Source organism: Danio aesculapii, chromosome 14 (genome assembly GCF_903798145.1).
Source record: "Danio aesculapii chromosome 14, fDanAes4.1, whole genome shotgun sequence".
Taxonomy (NCBI): domain Eukaryota; kingdom Metazoa; phylum Chordata; class Actinopteri; order Cypriniformes; family Danionidae; genus Danio; species Danio aesculapii.
The window spans coordinates 23,831,924-23,852,569 of NC_079448.1; the positions used below are offsets into that span (position 1 = coordinate 23,831,924).

Below are 20,646 nucleotides of genomic sequence, written 5' to 3' on the forward strand. Positions count from 1 at the left end.
ATTCTTTTCTTTTTTACATATTTCCTAAATAATGTTTAACAAAGCAAGGAAATTTTCACAGTATGTCTAATAATATTTTTGTTTCTGAAGAAAGTCTTATTTGTTTTATTTCAGCTAGAATAAATCAGTTTTTAATTTTTTGAAAGTCGTTTTAAGGTCAGAATTATTAGCCCCTTTAAGCTATTAATAGTAATTAGTTAGAAATGAGTTATTAAAACTATTATGTTTAGAAATGTGTTGAAAAAAATCTCTCTGTTAAACAGAAACTAGGAAAAAAAATAGACAGGGGGGCTAATAGTTCAGGGGGTTCAATAATTCTGACTTTAACTGTAGATATGTTGTTTTATTTTTACATGATTAGGCTAAATGTTACACTGAATGAATATATCACCCATATTTTAACATTTTATTTCCACAGAATTATTTGAAACGTAAAAGTAGGCACTTTAATATGCTTTTTAAATTTGACGCAGACACCAAAATAGGGCATCTCATCTTTGACCCATATATGAATTTGTTTACACTTACTTTAATTGTGTAATTACATTGCTAGTGTAATTACATAATTATTACCGAGTAATATTTATAAACGACATGGATTTACTGTGATGAGGGATTGTTTCTATTTTCTTGTAATTATACATAGTTATTGTTTATGTAAAAAGGACTGTCATAAAGTGTTACCCTGAATGTCATCAGAAAATAAAATATCATTTTACATTTGTATTATTTGTATAGTGATTTTATCTTTTTGACTTAATTGTGTGGATATTTACATACTGAATGTGTGTTTTCTTAATTGGTATTACTTGAATGATGTCATTAATTGTTAAGGAATCCAGCTCAAATGTTTGACAAACTTAAAACCAGAATAAAACATGAAACTTCCACCTTAAGAAATTGCCAGTGCATAAAAGTCCAGAAATAAGCAGTTATATTGTTTGAAAGTCTCATTGGTTTGACAGACCACATGACTCACTCCTGACGTCCAATAGAAAAAGTCCCTGAGTCAGAGTTTTTCTCCAGTGCTTTGATTGACACCTGGCTGCCCTTGTAGAGTATGTTGCTCCCAGACTCAGACACAACACCTGATACCTGTAAGAAAGGGGACAGAAAGATAAGAAATTGCACTTTAAAACAATGAACTTAGTACATGTGAAATTAAAACGAACCATATGATTTTGTTAGCTCACATTGCTAGTTTTGTGGTGAACAATTCATCTCTGCATGCCATTAAGAAAAAATATAGTTTGCCCCTCTAATCTTTAATTGAAATCTGAAAATGCACTTCCTGTTTGTTTTCAGTTAAATTGTCAGATTTTGTCTGTCTTAGGTTTGGGCATGGCTTACATACTTAACCACACCCCTCCAACTGTCAGTTTTGATAGCAAACAGAAAGGGTGAGGAGTCTGTTAGGTTGTATTAACTCTCCTGAAACCCTTTTCTCAATTATTCTGATGAATGAAATGTCTACTTATCCAATCATCTCGCAGTAGAAAAAACAAGCCACGCCCACTGTTTTATCATTGAATATTCTGTTTCACTAGGAACTGCTTCATAATAATAAATAAAAAAAAAACTGTCTCAACTTCCGGTTCATGTGGACTTTAAATCTGATAAGCATTTCCACACCTCTTCAAATTTCTTTGCTTTGTACTCATCCGCTCCTTTATGAAAGTTCAGAAGGATGATGTCACAGAATATTGTAGCCTGCAGAAACAAACATCAGTCAGATATTATGAGTCTGTATGCATTTTTTCCACAGTATTAATATGCGTTACAATGATCTTACCAATCCCACTGAAGTAAATGCTGCGACCAAATTAATCAGAAATGGCACCACGTTAAACTTGCCTGCCTGCAAATAGATACGCAGAGTCACACAAACTCATATGTGTCACATAAATGCACTGTAAAAATATTAGTTTCCTTTTCTAAATTAAGTGATTTTAAGTGATAAGTCATTTTAAGTTAACCTACATTACATTTAGTTAAAAGGGACATATTATGCCCCTTTTCACAAGGTGTAAAATGCGTTTAATTTCCCTAGAGTGTGTACTGTATGTGCCCGCTCCTAACTCCAACCTCAGTGACATAACTTGTAGAAGAAGTGCAGCAAGGAGGAGCTCCCTTCTGCTGGAGCTCAGCTCTGCCTATGTGGCTCTGCAGTGAGTATCACTTGTGAAAATACCCCCACATGTTATTTTTTATAACTCTTTCAAACTAAACTGCCCCTATTTGATCCAAATTGTGCAGTTTTGGTGACTGTCGCTTTAAATTCAAATGAGATTGTGCTCTTTTCAAACGAGGGCGGAGCTACAAACACCTGTGCATCAGCATAGTGGCAGATTCAAAGACAAGACTAACATCCTATACTAATGAGGAAGAGATCTCACTAGGGGGGGCGGGGCTTTCCCCCTCTGATGACAAAAGGGAAAATGTCAATCAAAGTGTTTCTGCAGACCAGACCAGAAGTGTAATTATAAAAAAATATATAATTAATATTTTTTTACCATTAGAGGCTGTCTATATTCACACATTGTTTCCACATAAATTTGTTTAAACCACGTATAAAAGTGGTTTTTGCATAATAGGTCCTCTTTAAAACAGATTAAAACAGCTCATATGACTTAAAAGGTTAACTTATAAAAAAAAATTAACATATTTAAAATTATTTGTTGATGTGACAATAAATATCAGCTTGGTTTTCATCTGAACATAAAGCAAATCTTTTCTTTAAAAAAATCACTAATAAAAATGAGAAATAGCTGCGTTTCCATCAAGTTTTTTTAGTGGCTGACTAATATTGGTCACCTTGTAACCAACCGTAAACCAGGCAAGCATAAAAGACTCTTTTCATAAGACAGTGAAGATGCATTTCAGCAATGATCAGCATCTTAAATCCTTGAGTTTTTAATATTTAGATTTTAGTTTAAACTATGTTACTTTACATTTATAAAGCTATACTTTTTATTATATGATTTTGCATGTGTTTCTAACGTAGCATCTATTGATTGGACAGTAAATTCGATTAGTTTTTTCTCTCTTCTGGCTGCCATTATCAGTGCCTTTTTGTGAAAGTTGTGAAAACACTATCATGAACTTTTTTTTATTTGAGCAAACTCATTTATTTACCACATAAAATATATTTGTAGTACTCTCCCATTGACTGCCTTCTAGTATACCTATGTATGATGTCTTCCACTGTTGAGAAATCTGAAAATGTGGAAAGGCTTTATGGAGACAGCGGATTGGTCACGTGGGTGTAATGTTTGCATATGTCACATGTTGCAGTTGATTTGGCAAATGTGTTTCCATCTCCATTATATTTGCATTAACTTTCAGGTTTAGGGTTCCAAGTCCATAACCACCTCAAGCAAGTCAAATTTTTCATTTAGCGAATTAAGAGCTTTTCATTTAAAATTTGGCATTTCTGTCACTTGTTTCTCATTTGATGCTTCAAAATGTGCATTAACACAGGGTGATGGAAACCCAGCTACTGATAACTGAATTATTTACAGTGCGACTTTATAATATACAGAACTATACCCACATTGCCAGACACGATTATTTCAAAGCGGATGGCATAAGCTTTATGAAGCGTTCGATACTCAGTCCCATCTTCCGATTGATAGTATTTAGCAAACCTGGAACACACAAAAAGCAGGTTGCGCCCAAGAAAGCATGGAATAATGTATGTGTATATGAGTGTATATGTATGTTTTGTCTACCTGAAGTTATATCCTTTAGAGACACTGCTGTGTTTAAAAGCAGCATCCAAGCGAGTGAAGAAGTATTTGGGATTGCAGTTCTCTTCATCATAGTCCAGATTACACTTCCAATTTATGTTAATTCCAATCTCTCCTCCCTGAAACAAACAACAACAACAACAAAAGCTCACTGTCACTTTACACAACAAACTGTCAAATGTTATCAAATACAATAATAAGTTAACAATCAGCAAATTTAAGAATATTCAAAAACAACATTATTTTCATTCTGTCATCATTATCATCATTATATAATTACACCATCTCCTCAAACCACCAACCATCAAACATTAAAAGAAAATTTATTACAATAAACGACTTGTCAGCAGACTATAATAATAATAATAATAACCCCCCACACTCAGGGTTTTTCCAGAGTAATGTTAGGGTCATGTTAAAAGTTACTAAATTGTACAGACCACTGAAACAAATTAATCTGCAAGAACAAAATACTCAGAAGATCCCACTTTATTGATGACACAAATACCAATACAGAATTTTCTTTTCTTTTTATTTACTAAAGATTATTTGTAGCACAAACTTATTATTTATTCTATTATTTTACAGTGACTTTGAATAGAAGTTCCCCAAACCGGAAGTACAACCCATAATTTAAAATGCGTTTGGTGCTTCTATGTCAAGTCCAGTGTCTGAAACATCCACAAACAACATCTAAGGTTAAATATAATGCATGTATGAGAACGTTTTTTTATATATACACAGTTAAATATATACACTCACCGGCCACATTATTAGTTACATTTGTCCAACTACTCGTTAACGCAATTTCTAATCAGCCAATCACATGGCAGCGAGTGCATTTATGCATGTAGACATGGTCAAGACAATCTGCTGCAGTTCAAACCGAGCATCAGAATGGGGAAGAAAGGTGATTTAAGTGATTTTGAACGTGGCATGGTTGTTGGTGCCAGACGGGCTGGTCTGAGTATTTCAGAAACAGCTGATCTACTGCGATTTTCATGCACAGCATCTCTACGATTTACATAGAATGGTTTGAAAAGAGAAAATATCCAGTGAGCGGCAGTTCTGTGGCCTTGTTGATGCCAGAGTTCAGAAGAGAATGGCCAGACTGGTTCGAGCTAATAGAAAGGCAACAGTAACTCAAATAACCACTCTTTACAACCAAGGAGCATCTCACAACACATGGAACTTTGAGGTGGATGGGCTACAGCAGCAGAAGACCACATCGGGTGGCACTCTTGTCAGCTAAGAACAGGAAACTGAGGCTACAATTCGCACAGGCTCACCAAAACTGGACAATAGAAGATTGGAAAAATGTTGCCTGGTCTGAGGAGTCTCAATTTCTGCTTTGGATGGTAGGGTCAGAATTTGGCATCAACAACATGAAAGTATAGATTTATCCTGCCTTGTATCAACAGTTCAGGCTGCTGGTGGTGGTGTAATGGTGGGGGGGATATTTTCTTGGCACACTTTAGGCCCATTAGTACCAACTGAGCATTGTGTAAATGCCACAGCCTACCTGAGTATTTTTGCTGACAATGACAATGTCTATCCCTTTATGACCACAGTGTTTCTGAGGAATATTTTTAGTACCTTGTTGAATCTATGCCACGAAGGATTAACGCAGTTAAGGGGGTCCAACCCGGTAATAGTAAGGTGTACCTAATAAAGTGGCCAGTTAGTGCATAAGCCAGCTTTCTCTCAGCATTATGGCAAAACGATATCTTGTTAAATTCGAAAATTGTAAACGTTTATAATAGTGATCAGATGATTAATAGCAAAAAACAATGAAGGACCTTTCTTAGCTGCATTTTTTTGGTTGGTAGTGTTGTCAATGTGGATTCTTTAAATACCTCTTTTCACCTCAGCGTCTGCTTACTGCCACCGCATTTTTTGTTTGTTTTTTAAAATGTCTTGTAATGTCTTTCAATTTGTAAAAATGTATTTGCAATTTCTTTAATAAAAAAAAGAAAAAACGAGCCTGATCTCGGAAGCTAATCAGGGTCGGCCCTGGTTAGTACTTGGAGTCCTGGGAATACCAGGTGCTGTGCGCTTTTGCTTATGACCTCGAACGTTTTATTATGGATTTAATGGTTGATTTTTTAAATAAATAATAATAAATAATAACTTTAATATAAAAATTCTTTAATTTTGTTTTCTCTGCTTTCATTGTTGGAAAGGACACTTGTTCAGCCTCGTTATCCTTTTTTTCTCCCCCAGAGGGTGATCGAGAGCCCTTTATTTCTCTCTATTGTCTCAAACATTTTTGTTAGCCAAAGATAAAATATTGACTTTTGAAACACCCACTCAAATTAATTATTTACCTGCTGCAAAAAGCAATGGAAACCCTCACAGAATTGGTAATGTTTTAAATGGTTTAATGGTTGCAATGGGAATTGTACTAGTTTTAATGGAAGCTGTATTAGTTCCTGTGGGTGGGCACGTTTGATGTGTAGGCTATATGTCCCAAAATACACTCGATAATAGGAAGCGTTAACATGGTTTTTGATTTCAAACGAATCGCTGTCAATTTATTGTAATTCAATTTAAAGCTGAATATTTGCTTTCAACATTTTACTCCAGGTTTCCATTTCAGGTGATCGTTCAGAAATCATTCTAACATGATTTGCTGCTCTATTAGGATACTGGTGCTTTATCAATGTTTTTATTTTCAAAATATTTTTTCTCCTTCATTTTTTTGTTTAAACTTTGATATTTTTTACTGTCATGTTTGATAATTTAACGTAAAAACCTGATGAATATCCATATATTTTTAAATGTATTTGAATAGTAATAAGTTTTCCACACACAAAAGTAAGTACATAAATAATAAAGCAGCCAGTTTAAGCATTTATTATAATAAAAAATTTTTTGAGCCCTCTATTTAGCACATTAGAACAATTCATTGTGACATTGAAGACTGGGGTAAAATTCAGCTGTCATCACAAAATAAATAATATTTTTAAATATATTTAAATAAAAACAATCACTTTGAATTGTAATAATATATTTCATAACTTTACTCGTTTTAATGACTTTTTGATCAAATAAATGGGTGGCATATCTGGCTTATATAATAAAATTGCAGCCTTTCTTTTGATGATTTTTATTAGAAAAATCTATTAAAATGGATTAACACCAGGCCAATCAAGACAAAATGCATTAAGGTTTGTTCTAACAATGCAACAGCAGTTATCTGAGAGATCTAATGGATCAATTATAAGATGAATATGAAATGGATCTCTTTGATAAATTAAAAAGAAATTGAAATAGAAAAGCTGAATGGACTTACAATCTTTGTAATATTTTCCAGACTTTGGTTGAGGTTTTTCAGGATATCTCCCACTTTAAAGATGGGACAGAATGGATGGCTCTCTGGGTCAAAGTTACAGGACTGAATATAAGACTTGTCTAAGCTTGAAGGGAAATTACCCCTGTGAAATTAAGAAAGAAACAGGTAATCAGAAATTATTTAATCTGTTTAAAGCAGGGGTGGCCAAACTTTTTCTTATAAAGGGCCAAAATCCAAGCTTGATCGAGAGCTGTGGGGGCGAAAGTAAATACAGCAAACTATATTACATTAAAGTTGCCATGAGTAATCCTAATTTATTTCCTAATATTAGTAAATAAATAGAAAAAAAATACTTCAAGCGTATTTACTAATGCATTCATTTTTTTAAAATGTGTATATTATTTTAACAAAGTTATTACAATAAAACCATTAAAAAACATTTAAAATATCTAAACAATGGAGTTCAATGCTGAATACACTGGTCATGCGGAATTGGCCTTTGCCTGCATTTGCACGCTGATGTCTTCTGCTTTGTCCTCTATTTGATAAGTGACAGTATGTATATTTAAAAAGAATCTGATTCATGCACATTTAATTGAAACAGTTAATTTCAGTTTGTAGCTCAACAATAAAACAAACAAACAAACAAACAAACAAACAAACAAACAAATACACAAACAAACAAAAGGTTACATTAAAAATAGAAATGAGAATCCCTCTGCATGGCGGGCCAAATCAAAGGATACAAAAGGCCAACTTTGGCCCTAAAGCCCTAGTTTGGGCATCTCTAGTTTAAAGTTTCAGTTACACTTTATTTTAAGGTGTTATTACAGTGTAACTATCAATTTAGCTACTGTGTAAAATTAATCAACAACACTTACTGTGTGACTAGAGTTTGAATGCGGGTTAGGCTTTGGTTATGTAATTATGCATAATTAATTCTCAATTCTATGGTAATTACATGAAACATTTGTAACAAGGACACCTTTAAATAAAGTGTTACCAAAAATGCTTTGTTGCAAAATGGGAGTATATTATTTCAATTCAGGGCTGCCAGCTGATGAATAACACTAATAGGCAAATTTATTTCTATTTAAAAATATTTTTTGGCCGAATTTGCATATTATATTTTACACAATAATATATACAATATATACAACAATTGTACAATATATATATATATATATATATATATATATATATATATATATATATATATATATATATATATATATATATATATATACACCCAAAAACTATGTTTGCCGTTTGTCCAAACTGCTTATTTAAATTGAGCTAAACAAAACAATTCTTGAGAGTTTTTTGAAAAAACTTAATTGTTTTATGTTCAATCCACTCACATTTGTGAAAACTAATATGTTAAATTAATTTATTTTTGTTGTCCCAACAGTTGTGTGGAACCCAACATTGTTTACAGTGTATGGTTCACTAAAAAAACTGTTCATTGAATTAACTAAATTTTTTAAGGTTAGTGGTTGCAAACTATGTATATGGGCTGAATTTAAACAAACAAATTAAGTTGAACATTACTAAATTTAATTTGTTTAAATTCGGACAATAAAAATTGTTTGAAAAACTTTTGTAAAAAATTTGGTAAATTCCAATGAATCATTTTTTTCAGTGTTTGTAATTCTTGTGCAAAGGTCAGAAACTCACCGAGAGACACCAAACAGAGGGAATCGAATGCTGTTCTTGATGAATATGGTGAAATTCTCCACCTCGTACATCGGCTCTCTGGGTGAGAATTTAAACTATAAAATGTGAACTATATGTCCAAAAGCATGCATTTCTTATTTATTCATTTCTTAATACACAAATTTCATTAAACATGTATACATAGACATCTATAAAATTGCATGTTAACTACACTGTAAAACCCAACAGTCAGCTTATCAAATGAAATGAGTGTAGTTAACTCAAAATTTACTGAAAGTTAATTCCACCCATTTGAAAAGAATTTTGAACTCAGTGTTGAAGGTTATGAGTTAATTAAATACCTCTTTATTCAACTTAGATGAAATAAGTTTTTTTTTACTTAAATGTTTTGTAGCTATAGGTTTCCTCAAACGGTTTGAGTTGCCTTATCTTATTGGGTTTTACAGTACTCAGTTGGTTTGAGTTCTCTTTATTTATTGGGTTTAACTGTGCTCAAATTGCTTCATTTACTCAAATGGATTAAGTTCACAGCACTCATTAGAATGAGTTTTTAAACTTGAATGATTTGTTGCAATTGGTTTCATCAAATGGTTTGAGTTACCTTAATTTATTGGTTTTACAGTGTATGTCTGTATATAATAACTTACATTGATTGCAACTTTAACTTAATTTGATTGTAATGCAATTATGTGTACCTTTTTTAAAGCTGCTTTAAAACAATAATACTTATTAAAAAAAAAAAAGTTATTGTAAAAAAAAAGTACTTACCCAGAAATGGTGTCATCTTCTGCTGGGCACCAGCCTTGAATTTCACAACGCCATGTATCTTTACTTGTTCCATTACTATTCAAGCATTTGCCTGTTATCATACCTGTGAAAAGACAAAGATGCATCAGAAGCAAACATATTAGCACACTGCTCTGCTTTAGAGTGCATGTATAATGAAATCTGCTAGTCATGTTTGCCTTAGGGAAAAAATTAACCCACCATTTCCAATATTTAAACCCATTTTTTTCTCACAATCAGCATCAGAAGTGCAAAAAAACTTTTTTTCGACCTGAAAAAGAAAGAGTATGCAAAGAAAGAGTGTGTGTTAAAGTGCATTTAAAGTCTACAAATTCTTGTGAGGTTTGAGATTCACCTCAGGACAGTATCCTTGCGTCTGATTGGCTGTGACAACCATGTTGGTGATGATAGAGAATGATGAGGCTCCCTGAAAATGTGCAGAAACATTCATCTCAGACTTTGCAGAGTTATTCATATATTTCACTATTCAAATATGCATTTGCTTACTTGGGATGGAATGACATAGTCTGCTACGTCCATCACACGGTTGTTGAAGTTACCCAAACCCTTCACTTTAGTCATGACCGCAGACTCAATTCCTGTGTCACGGAGCTGATGCGCTTTTTCATGCATAAACACCCAACTGTAAACACAAACACACACATGACAACAAGGTGAGTGAACATGTTCTTGTTCTAATTATTGTATTAACTTTATTCTTTTACGTAATGGCCTTATCAGCCATTGGAACCTTATTGGCTGGAGATTTCCTGTCTCATTCACTTCTATTAATCCTTAACTATATAAAAAACAGCTCATTATGCTGATTGATGTTGCAAACTGATTGATGTTGTGTTGTCTTATAAAACATTTATTTTTTATTTATTTTTTGTCTTTATGTTATGAAAACAATTGTCTGTTGAGCAATTTATTTGACCGTTTACTGCCATTTATTATTCATAATAAATTCATAATATATATACACAGTTGAAATCAGAATTATTAGCCCCCCTGAATTATTAGCCCCCCTGTTTATTTTTTTTTTCCCCAATTTATGTTTAACGGAGAGAAGAGTTTTTCAACACATTCATTCATTCATTTTCTTGTCGGCTTAGTCCCTTTATTAATCTGGGGTCGCCACAGCAGAATGAACCGCCAACTTATCCAGCATTTGTTTTACGCAGCAGATGACCTTCCAGCCACAACCCATCTCTTCGAAACCTCCACACACACTCATTCACACTCATACACTACGGACAATTTAGCCTACCCAATTCACCTGTACTGCATGTCTTTGCACTGTGGGGGAAACCGCAGCACCCGGAGGAAACCCACGCGAACACAGGGAGAACATGCAAACTCCACACAGAAACGCCAACTGACCCAGCGGAGGCTCGAACCGGCGACCTTCTTGCAGTGAGGCAAAAGCACTATTTACTGTGCCACTGCGTCACCCTTTCTCAACACATTTCTAAACATAATAGTTTTAATAACTCACGTCTAATGACTGATTTATTTTATCTTTGCCAAGATGACTACATAATATTTGACTAGATATTTTTCAAGACACTTCTATACAGCTTAAAATTACATTTAAAGGCTTAACTAGGTTAATTAGTTTAACTAGACAGGTTAGGGTAATTAGGCAAGTTATTGTATAATGATGGTTTGTTCTGTAGACTATCGGAAAAGTATATAGCTTAAAGGGGCTAATAATTTTGACCTTAAAAAGGCTTTAAAAAAATTAAAAACTGCTTTTATTCTAGCCGAAATAAAACAAATAAGACTTTCTCCAGAAGAAAAAATATTATCAGACATACTGTGAAAATTTCCTTTCTCTGTTAAACATAATTTGGGAAATATTTAAAAAAGAAAAAAAATTCAAAGGGGGGCTAATAATTCTGACTTCAACTATACAAGTTGAAGTAAGAATTTTTTCTATTTTAAATATTTTAAATCATGTGTAAAAGAAAGGAATTTTTCACAGTATTTTCAAGAATATTTTTTCTTCTGAAGAAAGTATTTGTTATTTATAACAAGAAAGTATAAGTTATTTGTTTTATTTTGGCTAGAATAAAAGCAGAAATTATTACCACCTTAACTATATATATTTTTCAATTGTCTACAGAACAAACCATCATTATATAATAACTTGCCTTATTACCCTAACCTGCCTAGTTAACCTAGTTAAGGCTTTAAATGTCACTTTTAGCTGTATAGAAGTGTCTTGAAAAATATCTAGTCAAATATTATTTACTGTCATCATGGCAAAGATAAAATAAATCAGTTATTAGAAAATGTGTTGAAAAAAATCTTCTCTCCGCTAAACAGAAATTGGGGAAAAAATAAACGGAGGCTCATGTTCACTCAAATACTGTACATACACTTTCTCTCTCTATTACTCTATCTCTCTCTCTCTCTCCCTCACACACGCGCACGCACACTCAGGTACAATCACACTGTTTCTCGCACTCTCTCTTACACACATTATTCACTCTCTCTCACATACACACACACACACTCACATGACTGTATCTATTAATGATTCACACTACATAGCATTGTTGGTTTATTAAAAAAAAATAAATCACTTCACTTGATTTTGGTTTTATTGTAAAAAAAAAAAAAAAAAAAAAAAGTGTAAATTACTGTGTTAAATGAGAATTTAAAATATTTTATGGCTTATGGCTACATAGTATATGTATTAATTCCAGTACTTTTACCATCAACCAACATATAAACCATTTAGTAGAGGTTCATATTTTAGAAATTATGGGCTGTTTTGAAAAAAATGCATTGAGTGTGTTAACTAGTGACATTAGGAGTTAAGAAATGCAATCCAAAAATGTTTCTATTGCTTTTTTCTTGGTGTGGCAGTTAAAGGGTTATTCTGTAGTCAATCAAAAATAATTAAAAAATAATAATAATTATGAAAAAGGGGCTAATAATATTGATCTTAATATTATTTTTAAAAAATATAAGTGTCATTATTCAAACCAAACTTAAATAAATAAGGCTTTCTCAGTCTTCACCGAAAAAAAAAAAAAATTCACAGGACAGATCATATATTTGAATTCAACTGTTTATACATAACAAGAGAAAAACAATACTGAAAAAACTCAGATGGACTTGATTAAGTTTAAAGCACACCTTTTCAACACATTTCTAAGCATAATAGTCAATAACTCATTTCTAATAATCTTTGCCATGATGACAGTGCATCAGATTTTACTAGATGTTTTTGAAGATACAAGAATTAAGTATACAAGTGCAATTTAAGGAGTTAAATTGGGCTAATTAAGTTAACTAGGCAAAATAGGGTAATTAGGCAAGTCATTATATAACAGTGATTTGTTCCATAGACAACTGCAAAAATATTGTTTAAGGGGTCCAATAATATTGATCTTAAAATGATTTTTTTAAATTAAAAACTGTTTTTATTCTAGCCGAAATAACTTTCTCCAGAAAAAAAAGTCATAGGATACTGTGAAAAATTCCTTGCTCTGTAAAACAAAGACTTCAACTGTAGATTCAAGTACAAAACCAGTTTAAAATAATATTAGTGAGAAGAAGATTTAGTCAAAGCTTACCAGATGAAATACAGAATAATTAACAGCTGAACGACCCGGTTGATTATTCCAACAGACCAGCTCTTCACTACTACAGACTTGGCGGTTTCATAGACGAAGAACCCTTTGATGAAGCTCAGCGCTCTGGGAGCCATAGTAGTGTGTGTAGCTTAACGCTAACAAGTGTACGCTGAAGAAAATCTTGAGATCTGTTGCTTGACAAACCAACACGCTCCTCACTACTGCACATCTGTAGTGAGGGATCTTATTTTACTTGACAGATTAAAAAAAAAACATTGTCCACATTTTCCCTCCCCTTTTCATGGTCAAGCCTCTCCTCTATTATTCCCCCAGAGTCCTTCAGTGTCCATTTTCTTAATAGCCTGCTCGTTTGATCATCTCTCTCAGATTTATTTTATTTCTAACTCTCTCTCTTCCTCTTTTAATTCATTTATATTTTACAAACCTAATATATTAATTTAATTTAATAATTATAAACACATTACTACTAATTATAGCAGCTGATTTGAGTTTTTTAAGCACACATATTAGGTCTTTTACACTATAAAAACAGCACAAATTTAATGCACACCTTATTATATATATATATATATATATATATATATATATATATATATATATATATATATATATATATATATATATATATATATATATATATATATATATATTATACTATATATATATTCCTTAACCGCCAACTATTCCAGAATGTTTAACGCAGCAGATGCCCTTCCAGCCGCAACCCTGGAAAACACCCAAACACACTCGTACACCCGGAAGAAACCCACACAAACATGGGGAGAACATGCAAACTCCGCACAGAAATGCTAACTGTTCCAGCCAGAACTTGTACCAGTGACCTTCTTGCTGTGAGGCGACAGTCCTAACCCCTGTGCCACTGTGCTGCCCCAGAAATGCAACAGAAGAGTTTTGTTTTTGTAATGTTTTTGTAAATGTAAGCGTAGGTCATTTTTTGTGGTATTGTGCGATCACTTCTGTTGGACTGGCAGGACTGTCGTACGGCTGCACAATATTAGACAAATCTGACATTTTGTTTTTCTGCAGTGTAAATATAATTTCACCAGATGATTTGTTTAGCTCTGTTTGAAAAGAATTTTTTAATTTAGATTGATTGGAATGATTTTCTAGTGAAGTAAACCATGCATAAAATATAATGCACAAATTACAAGCACAGATAAATACATCAAAGATAAAAGTGAAATCCACAGTGCTTTGTGGTTTTTCTGGGCATTCAGATACAGAAATGGAAGAATCAAATGAAGAGTTTAGATGCGAAAACATCTAAATGCCATCTAAAATTTCTTTTAAAATCGGCATTTTTCTCAAACTCATGTGTGTGGGTTCAGTAATTTCACTTTAATGGTGATGAATAGGGTAATTCCGTTGTCCATAAAGTGAAATAACTGAAAATAAATATATGAGGTTAAGAAAGATGCTGGTTTTTGAAAGAAATTTTAGAGGTTTTTACTCCATTCATTCATTCATTCATTTTCCTTTGGCTTAGTCCCTTTATTCATCTGGGGTCACCACAGCGGAATGAACCGCCAACTTATACAGCATATGCTTTAAATATCGCATACATTTTTTTGACTATCTACAAAGCCCTAAACAGCTTTGCTCCCCAGTATTTGAGGGAGCTCCTGGTGTATTATAGCCTCTCACGTCTTCTATGCTTAAATAATTCTGGACAATTGATTATTCCCAGAATATCAAAATCAACTGTAGGCGGTAGATCTTTCTCATATCTAGCACCTAAACTCTGGAACAGCCTTCCTAGCACAGTTTGGAAAGCAGACACACTCTGTCAGTTTAAAACTAGATTAAAGACACATCTCTTTGCATTAGCATACATGTAAAACACAAATGCTTTTGAAATCCAAATCCTCTAAAAGTATTGTTAGTATGCATTATTTAGGGCAATTGGAGCCAGGAACACTTCCCAAAAGACATTATAATTTGAATCATTTTAAATGATTCACTGATTCAAATGATCTGTTCAGAGTGAGTCTCCAATAAATGATTCACTGATTCAAATGATCTGTTCAGAGTGAGTCTGCAGTAAATGATTCACTGATTCAAATAATATGTTCAGAGTGAGTCTCCAGAAAATGATTCACTGATTCAAATGATCTGTTTGGAGCGAGTCTGCAGTAAATGATTCACTGATTCAAATAATCTGTTCAGAGTGAGTCTCCAGAAAATGATTCACTGATTCAAATGATCTGTTCAGAGCGAGTCTCCAGTAAATGATTCACTGATTCAAATGATCTGTTCAGAGTGAGTCTCCAGTAAATGATTCACTGATTCAAATGATCTGTTTGGAGCGAGTCTCCAGAAAATGATTCACTGATTCAAATTATCTGTTCAGAGTGAGTCTGCAGTAAATGATTCACTGATTCAAATAATCTGTTCAGAGTGAGTCTCCAGAAAATGATTCACTGATTGAAATAATCTGTTTAGAGTGAGTCTCCAGTAAACTATTCACTGATTTAAATTACCTGTTCACAGCGAGTCTGCAGTAAATGATTCACTGATTTAAATGATCTGTTCAGACGAAGTCTCCAGTAAATGATTTACTGATTCAAATGATCTGTTCAGAGCGAGTCTGCAGTAAATGATTCAATGATTCAAATAATCTGTTCAGAGTGAGTCTCCAGAAAATGATTCACTAGTTCAAATTATCGGTTCAGAGTGAGTCTTAAGTAAATGATTCACTGATTCAAATGATATGTTCAGAGTGAGTCTGCAGTAAATGGTTCACTGATTCAAATAATCTGTTCAGAGTGAGTCTGCAGTAAAAGATTCACTGATTCAAATAATCTGTTCAGAGTGAGTCTCCAGAAAATGATTCACTGATTCAAATGATCTGTTCAGAGTGAGTCTCCAGTAAATGATTCGCTGATTCAAATGATCTGTTCAGAGCGAGTCTGCAGTAAATGATTCACTGATTCAAATAATCTGTTCGAAGTGAGTCTCCAGAAAATGATTCACTGATTCAAATGATCTGTTCAGAGAGAGTCTCCAGACAATTAATATGACGTTGGTTAAAGATGTTGGCTCGATGTTGTAGTTTGGTGACTTTCTAACACAACCTAAAATCAACGTCATTTGACATCATTATTGGACATCAAAATAACAAAAAATTGATCGTTAGACGCTGGCTAGACATTGAATTTAGGTCACCTGACAACCAAAATCTAATCTAATATTAATGTCTTATGACGTTGTGTGCCTGCTGGGCAATAACTACATGCACTACAGAATGTTACGTTTACACGCATCCACAAATTACATGTAAATGCATCAGCTTTTTACAGCGTAATACTCACTACTCATGAGTACTTTTGAAAGGTCTACTTTTTACTCATACTACGAGTAACATTGACTACAGATACTTTTACTCTACTTGCACTACATTTTTAGGCAAGTAATGGTACTTTTACTTAAGTATGATTTTTCAGTACTCTCTCCACCACTGATAATTCAATAATTTTCCTTCACTTTTGCCACAGTGGAATAAACCGCCAACTTATCCACCATATGTTTTACAAAGCGGATGTCCTTCCAGCTGCAACCCAGTACTGGAAAACATCCATACACACTCATTCACACACATGCACTACTGCCAATTAAGCTTATTCAGTTCACCTGTACCACATATCTTTGGACTCTGGGGGAAACCGGAGCACCCGGAGGAAACCCACATGAACATGGGGAGAACATGCAAACTCCACACAGAAATGCCAACTGACCCAGCCAGGACTTGAACCAGCGACCTTCTTGCTGAGAGGCGACAGTGCTAACCACTGCACCACCGTGTCACCAAAACATTCATCAGTATCAGATAATATCACAGATGTGTATTAAAGGTGTCCGAAACTCCCCAGGAGAAACCATTATGTCAGCAGTGTGCATATTGCAATCTGCATATTGAGAATAGTTGAAGGATGAGCAAAATCACAAGATTTGCAGTAGATGAAGTACACAAAATAGACACTTGAGTATTGAGTACAGATATCCAAATAAAATATTACTCCAGTAGAAGTATAAAGTTCTCTGTTTCAATATTTGTACTTTCTCAAAACTTGAGTACAAAGTACAAAAGTACCTAATTCTTATTTTAATTAAGCAATAAAAGTAAAGTAGGTCTACTGTCTGATGTTTATTTCAGTGTGTGTGAATGCGGTTTCACATGTTTTCACTTGATTTATCAGTGTGGTTATCAGAGTCAGACAGGTTTTTGGTAATTCAACTTTCTTGTTAAATAAACAGTCATCAGTAACCTTTCATTTGATCACTTACGTCAATTAAAAATCAACAATTTTTGTTCTTTGACTTAATTTATATTAAAAAGGAGAACTTTTTGCACTCTACTTTTACTCTAGTAAAAGTTCATCCACTGCTGTTCACGGATGCCATTTAATGTCCTGTTTGTAGAATTATCCATTTCATGCATGTGAGCGTCAATAAAGGCAGTGCTCAGCTGTGTTGTTGACTCCGCCGTGTGTAATTTATGGGAAGCTGTGTCCACTCAAAGATTCTTCTCTGAAAGCTTTCCAATTGGACTGACGTGACATCATAATTGACCACAAAGATAATGGGCTCACTTTTATGATGAGGAAATGTGATCTTCGCTTGTACGCAGTTTGCAAACGACTCCAGAAATGTCCTAGTAGACATCTATCAGTAAATATGGGATATGTAAATATGCAGTGTGATAGCAAACATATTACACTGACAAAAAATTATTCAAAGATGATTCCTTGGATTTACACATTTTTTTTTTTACATTAAGTGGTTGTAAACAATTTATTTGGGTTGAATTTAAACAAACAAATTAAGTTGAATTTTCTTAAATTTAATTTGTTTGTTTAAATTCAACACAAATAAATTGTTTGCAACAGTTTTGCAGACATCGTTTTTTTCAGTGTACATAAACATTATTTTTTAGGTATTTTTTACTTAACTGCTATATTGTAATTGACAGGCATTCGCTATAAATATTATTTACTGATATTAAAACTGCTTATTTGGCAAGATAAAGACAAAACACATCTGAAAAAATACTATAGTAATTTATAGTAATTACTGTACTATACTATACTATACTATTTGAACCATACTAAGTGTATATATTATTTACAACAGTTTGCTAATGAATGCTGCAGCTACTGTAGTATTAAAATAGTGTAATACATACGGTATTATGTTTTAGTTTTTACTATACCGTAAACTGTGGTGTATTGTAGAGTAATATATCATATACACTCAAAAAAGATGTTTGTTCAAGCTGCTTATTTAAAATAAGCTGAAACAACATGATTCTTGAGGAGTTTTTTTGCAACAACTTCATTGTTTTCTGTTCAATTCACTTAAATTTAAAAAAACATAATAAGTAAACTTAATTCCTTCATGTTGTCCCAACACAAATCGATTGTGTGGAACCCAGCATTTTTTACAGTCCAGTGTAATTTGTTTATATTACTAGTTTTATATTACCATATTCACAGGTTAGCTTAAGTATTTTACTATGGTTCAAAAACAACAGTTAATTAAGTCATTTTTTTGTGTTGGAGGCTGTAACATTGTAACATTTATTTAATTTAAAATGATGAATAAGATGCAATGTAAAAATGGTAGCCTGCAATTCCTAATTTATGTGCATTTATCCAGACCTGACGATCTGAATATCATGCTTTTGCAGAGAATCAAGTGGTCCAAATTAATTCAAAAACATGAAATGAAACTATTGGGAATTGAAACACAGGGCTATAAATTCATTGAGTAAAGAGAACAGGCTGCAGGTGTGCAATATTTGCAACTAAAATAAAACATGCAGAAAGTGACAACCCAGATCAAATGCAAAAATGCATTTTAACGCAAATTAACCTAATGCCACAACTATGATTGTGAATGATTTTCACATCACTGCTATAGTTGATCAGATTTGCCTTTCCTCCCAGCCTGATAATCCGATTAACAACTCATATCTCTGGATGCATGATGTTGTACTTTTTCATTAAATAACCTCTTCCAACTCTAAATTGTCAAGACAGAACTGCTTATGGTTCCAGGCGTTTCACAAACTCTCCATACGAGAAGGGATTGATGGATTGTGCATGCCAATATTTTTAATCTAGCTTCAGTGTTTTTATCTGTAACAACACTGTTCTGCAGACAAGACAGAGTGACTACTTTTCTTATTGCATAGATGAAAAGGTCCAGATGTTGAGAAGTATCTTAACCCATCGTCCTCAAGACGTCTAATAGATAAATTACTACGCATCATTCTGTTCACCACTTTGAGGTAAAAAAAAATGTCAAATGACACAGCACACAAAGTTACATGAAAGGAGAACATGAGTAGAAAGCACATGGTTTCTGACAGAAAGGGGACAGATGTGTATTAGTGTACAAAACTCTGCTGCCCCAAGAGGAACCATCATGTGCTTTTAAGATAATTTCAGCACTGATATTGCAATTTGCACATCTGCAATAGTCACATCACAGGATGTGGAAAAATCACATCAGATTTACAGCGAATGAACAAAATAGACACTTGAGTAAAAGTACAGTTATCAAAATAAATATTACTTAAGTAGAAGTAAAAGGTCCTCTGTTTTCTACATGAGTACAAAAGTACTTGATTCTTAATTTACTTAAGCAATGAAAGTAAAAGTAGGCCTACACTGAAAAAAAATATTCAAAGATGATTCCTTGGATTTACTCAATTTTTTTTACGTTAAGTGGTTGTAAACAATTTATTTGGGCTGAATTTAAACAAACAAATTAAGTTGAACATTGCTCAATTTAATTTGTTTGTTTAAATTCAACACAAATAAATTGTTTGCAACAGTTCTGCATGCAACACTTTTTTCAGTGTACTATCTGATGTTCATTTTGCAGAAAAGCTGAATGACCAAAACATGTCATACTTTGATAACCATACTAACAAACCATGATACTCAAGTAAAAACCTGTGAATCCACATTCATACACTGAACTCCTTTGTAAAAATAGTAAATCATTTACTGGAGACTCTCTCTGAACAGATCATTTGAATCAGTGAATTCTTTACTTGAGACTCCCTCTGAACAGATCATTTGAATCATTGAATCATTTACTAGAGACGACTCCCTCTGAACAGATCATTTGTATCAGTGAATCATTTACTTGAAACTCCCTCTGAACAGATCATTTGAATCAGTGAATCATTTACCTGAGACTCCCTCTGAACAGATCATTTGAATCATTGAATCATTTACTGCAGACGCCCTCTGAACAGATCATTTGAATCAGTGAATCATTTACTTGACACTCCCTCTGAACAGATCATTTGAATCAGTTAATCTTTTACCTGAGACTCCCTCTGAACAGATCATTTGAATCATTGAATCATTTACTGCAGACGCCCTCTGAACAGATCATTTGAGTCAGTGAATCGTATACAGGAGACTCCCTCTGAACAGATCATTTGAATCAGTGAATCATTTACAGAAGACTCCCTCTGAACAGATAATTTGAA

At 33.3% G+C, this 20,646-nt stretch overlaps 1 protein-coding gene across 1 annotated transcript; it reads right to left on the bottom strand.

The window, feature by feature from the left end:
• Window positions 1-23: 23 nt before the first annotated feature.
• Window positions 24-13,327, bottom strand: p2rx3a (purinergic receptor P2X, ligand-gated ion channel, 3a). The gene is made up of 12 exons (XM_056472360.1): window positions 13,098-13,327; window positions 10,015-10,150; window positions 9,863-9,934; window positions 9,709-9,778; window positions 9,490-9,592; window positions 8,722-8,799; window positions 7,045-7,186; window positions 3,732-3,868; window positions 3,554-3,647; window positions 1,793-1,858; window positions 1,633-1,710; window positions 24-1,095 (listed from the first exon to the last, which is right to left on the bottom strand). Exons 1-12 carry the CDS (start codon window positions 13,229-13,231, stop codon window positions 976-978), a joined length of 1,230 nt encoding a protein of 409 aa, XP_056328335.1. The 5' UTR covers window positions 13,232-13,327; the 3' UTR covers window positions 24-975.
• Window positions 13,328-20,646: the final 7,319 nt, after the last annotated feature.

Bases quoted from the DNA above. Each gene is read 5' to 3' on its own strand.
- p2rx3a (XM_056472360.1), bottom strand. From the start codon at position 13,231: ATGGCTCCCAGAGCGCTGAGCTTCATCAAAGGGTTCTTCGTCTATGAA. The intron at 10,151-13,097 runs GTAAGCTTTGAC...TTGTGTTTACAG, and splicing joins ATTATTCTGTATTTCATCTG to TTGGGTGTTTATGCATGAAA. The intron at 7,187-8,721 runs GTGAGTTTCTGA...TTAATTTCACAG, and splicing joins CCTCTGTTTGGTGTCTCTCG to GGGTAATTTCCCTTCAAGCT.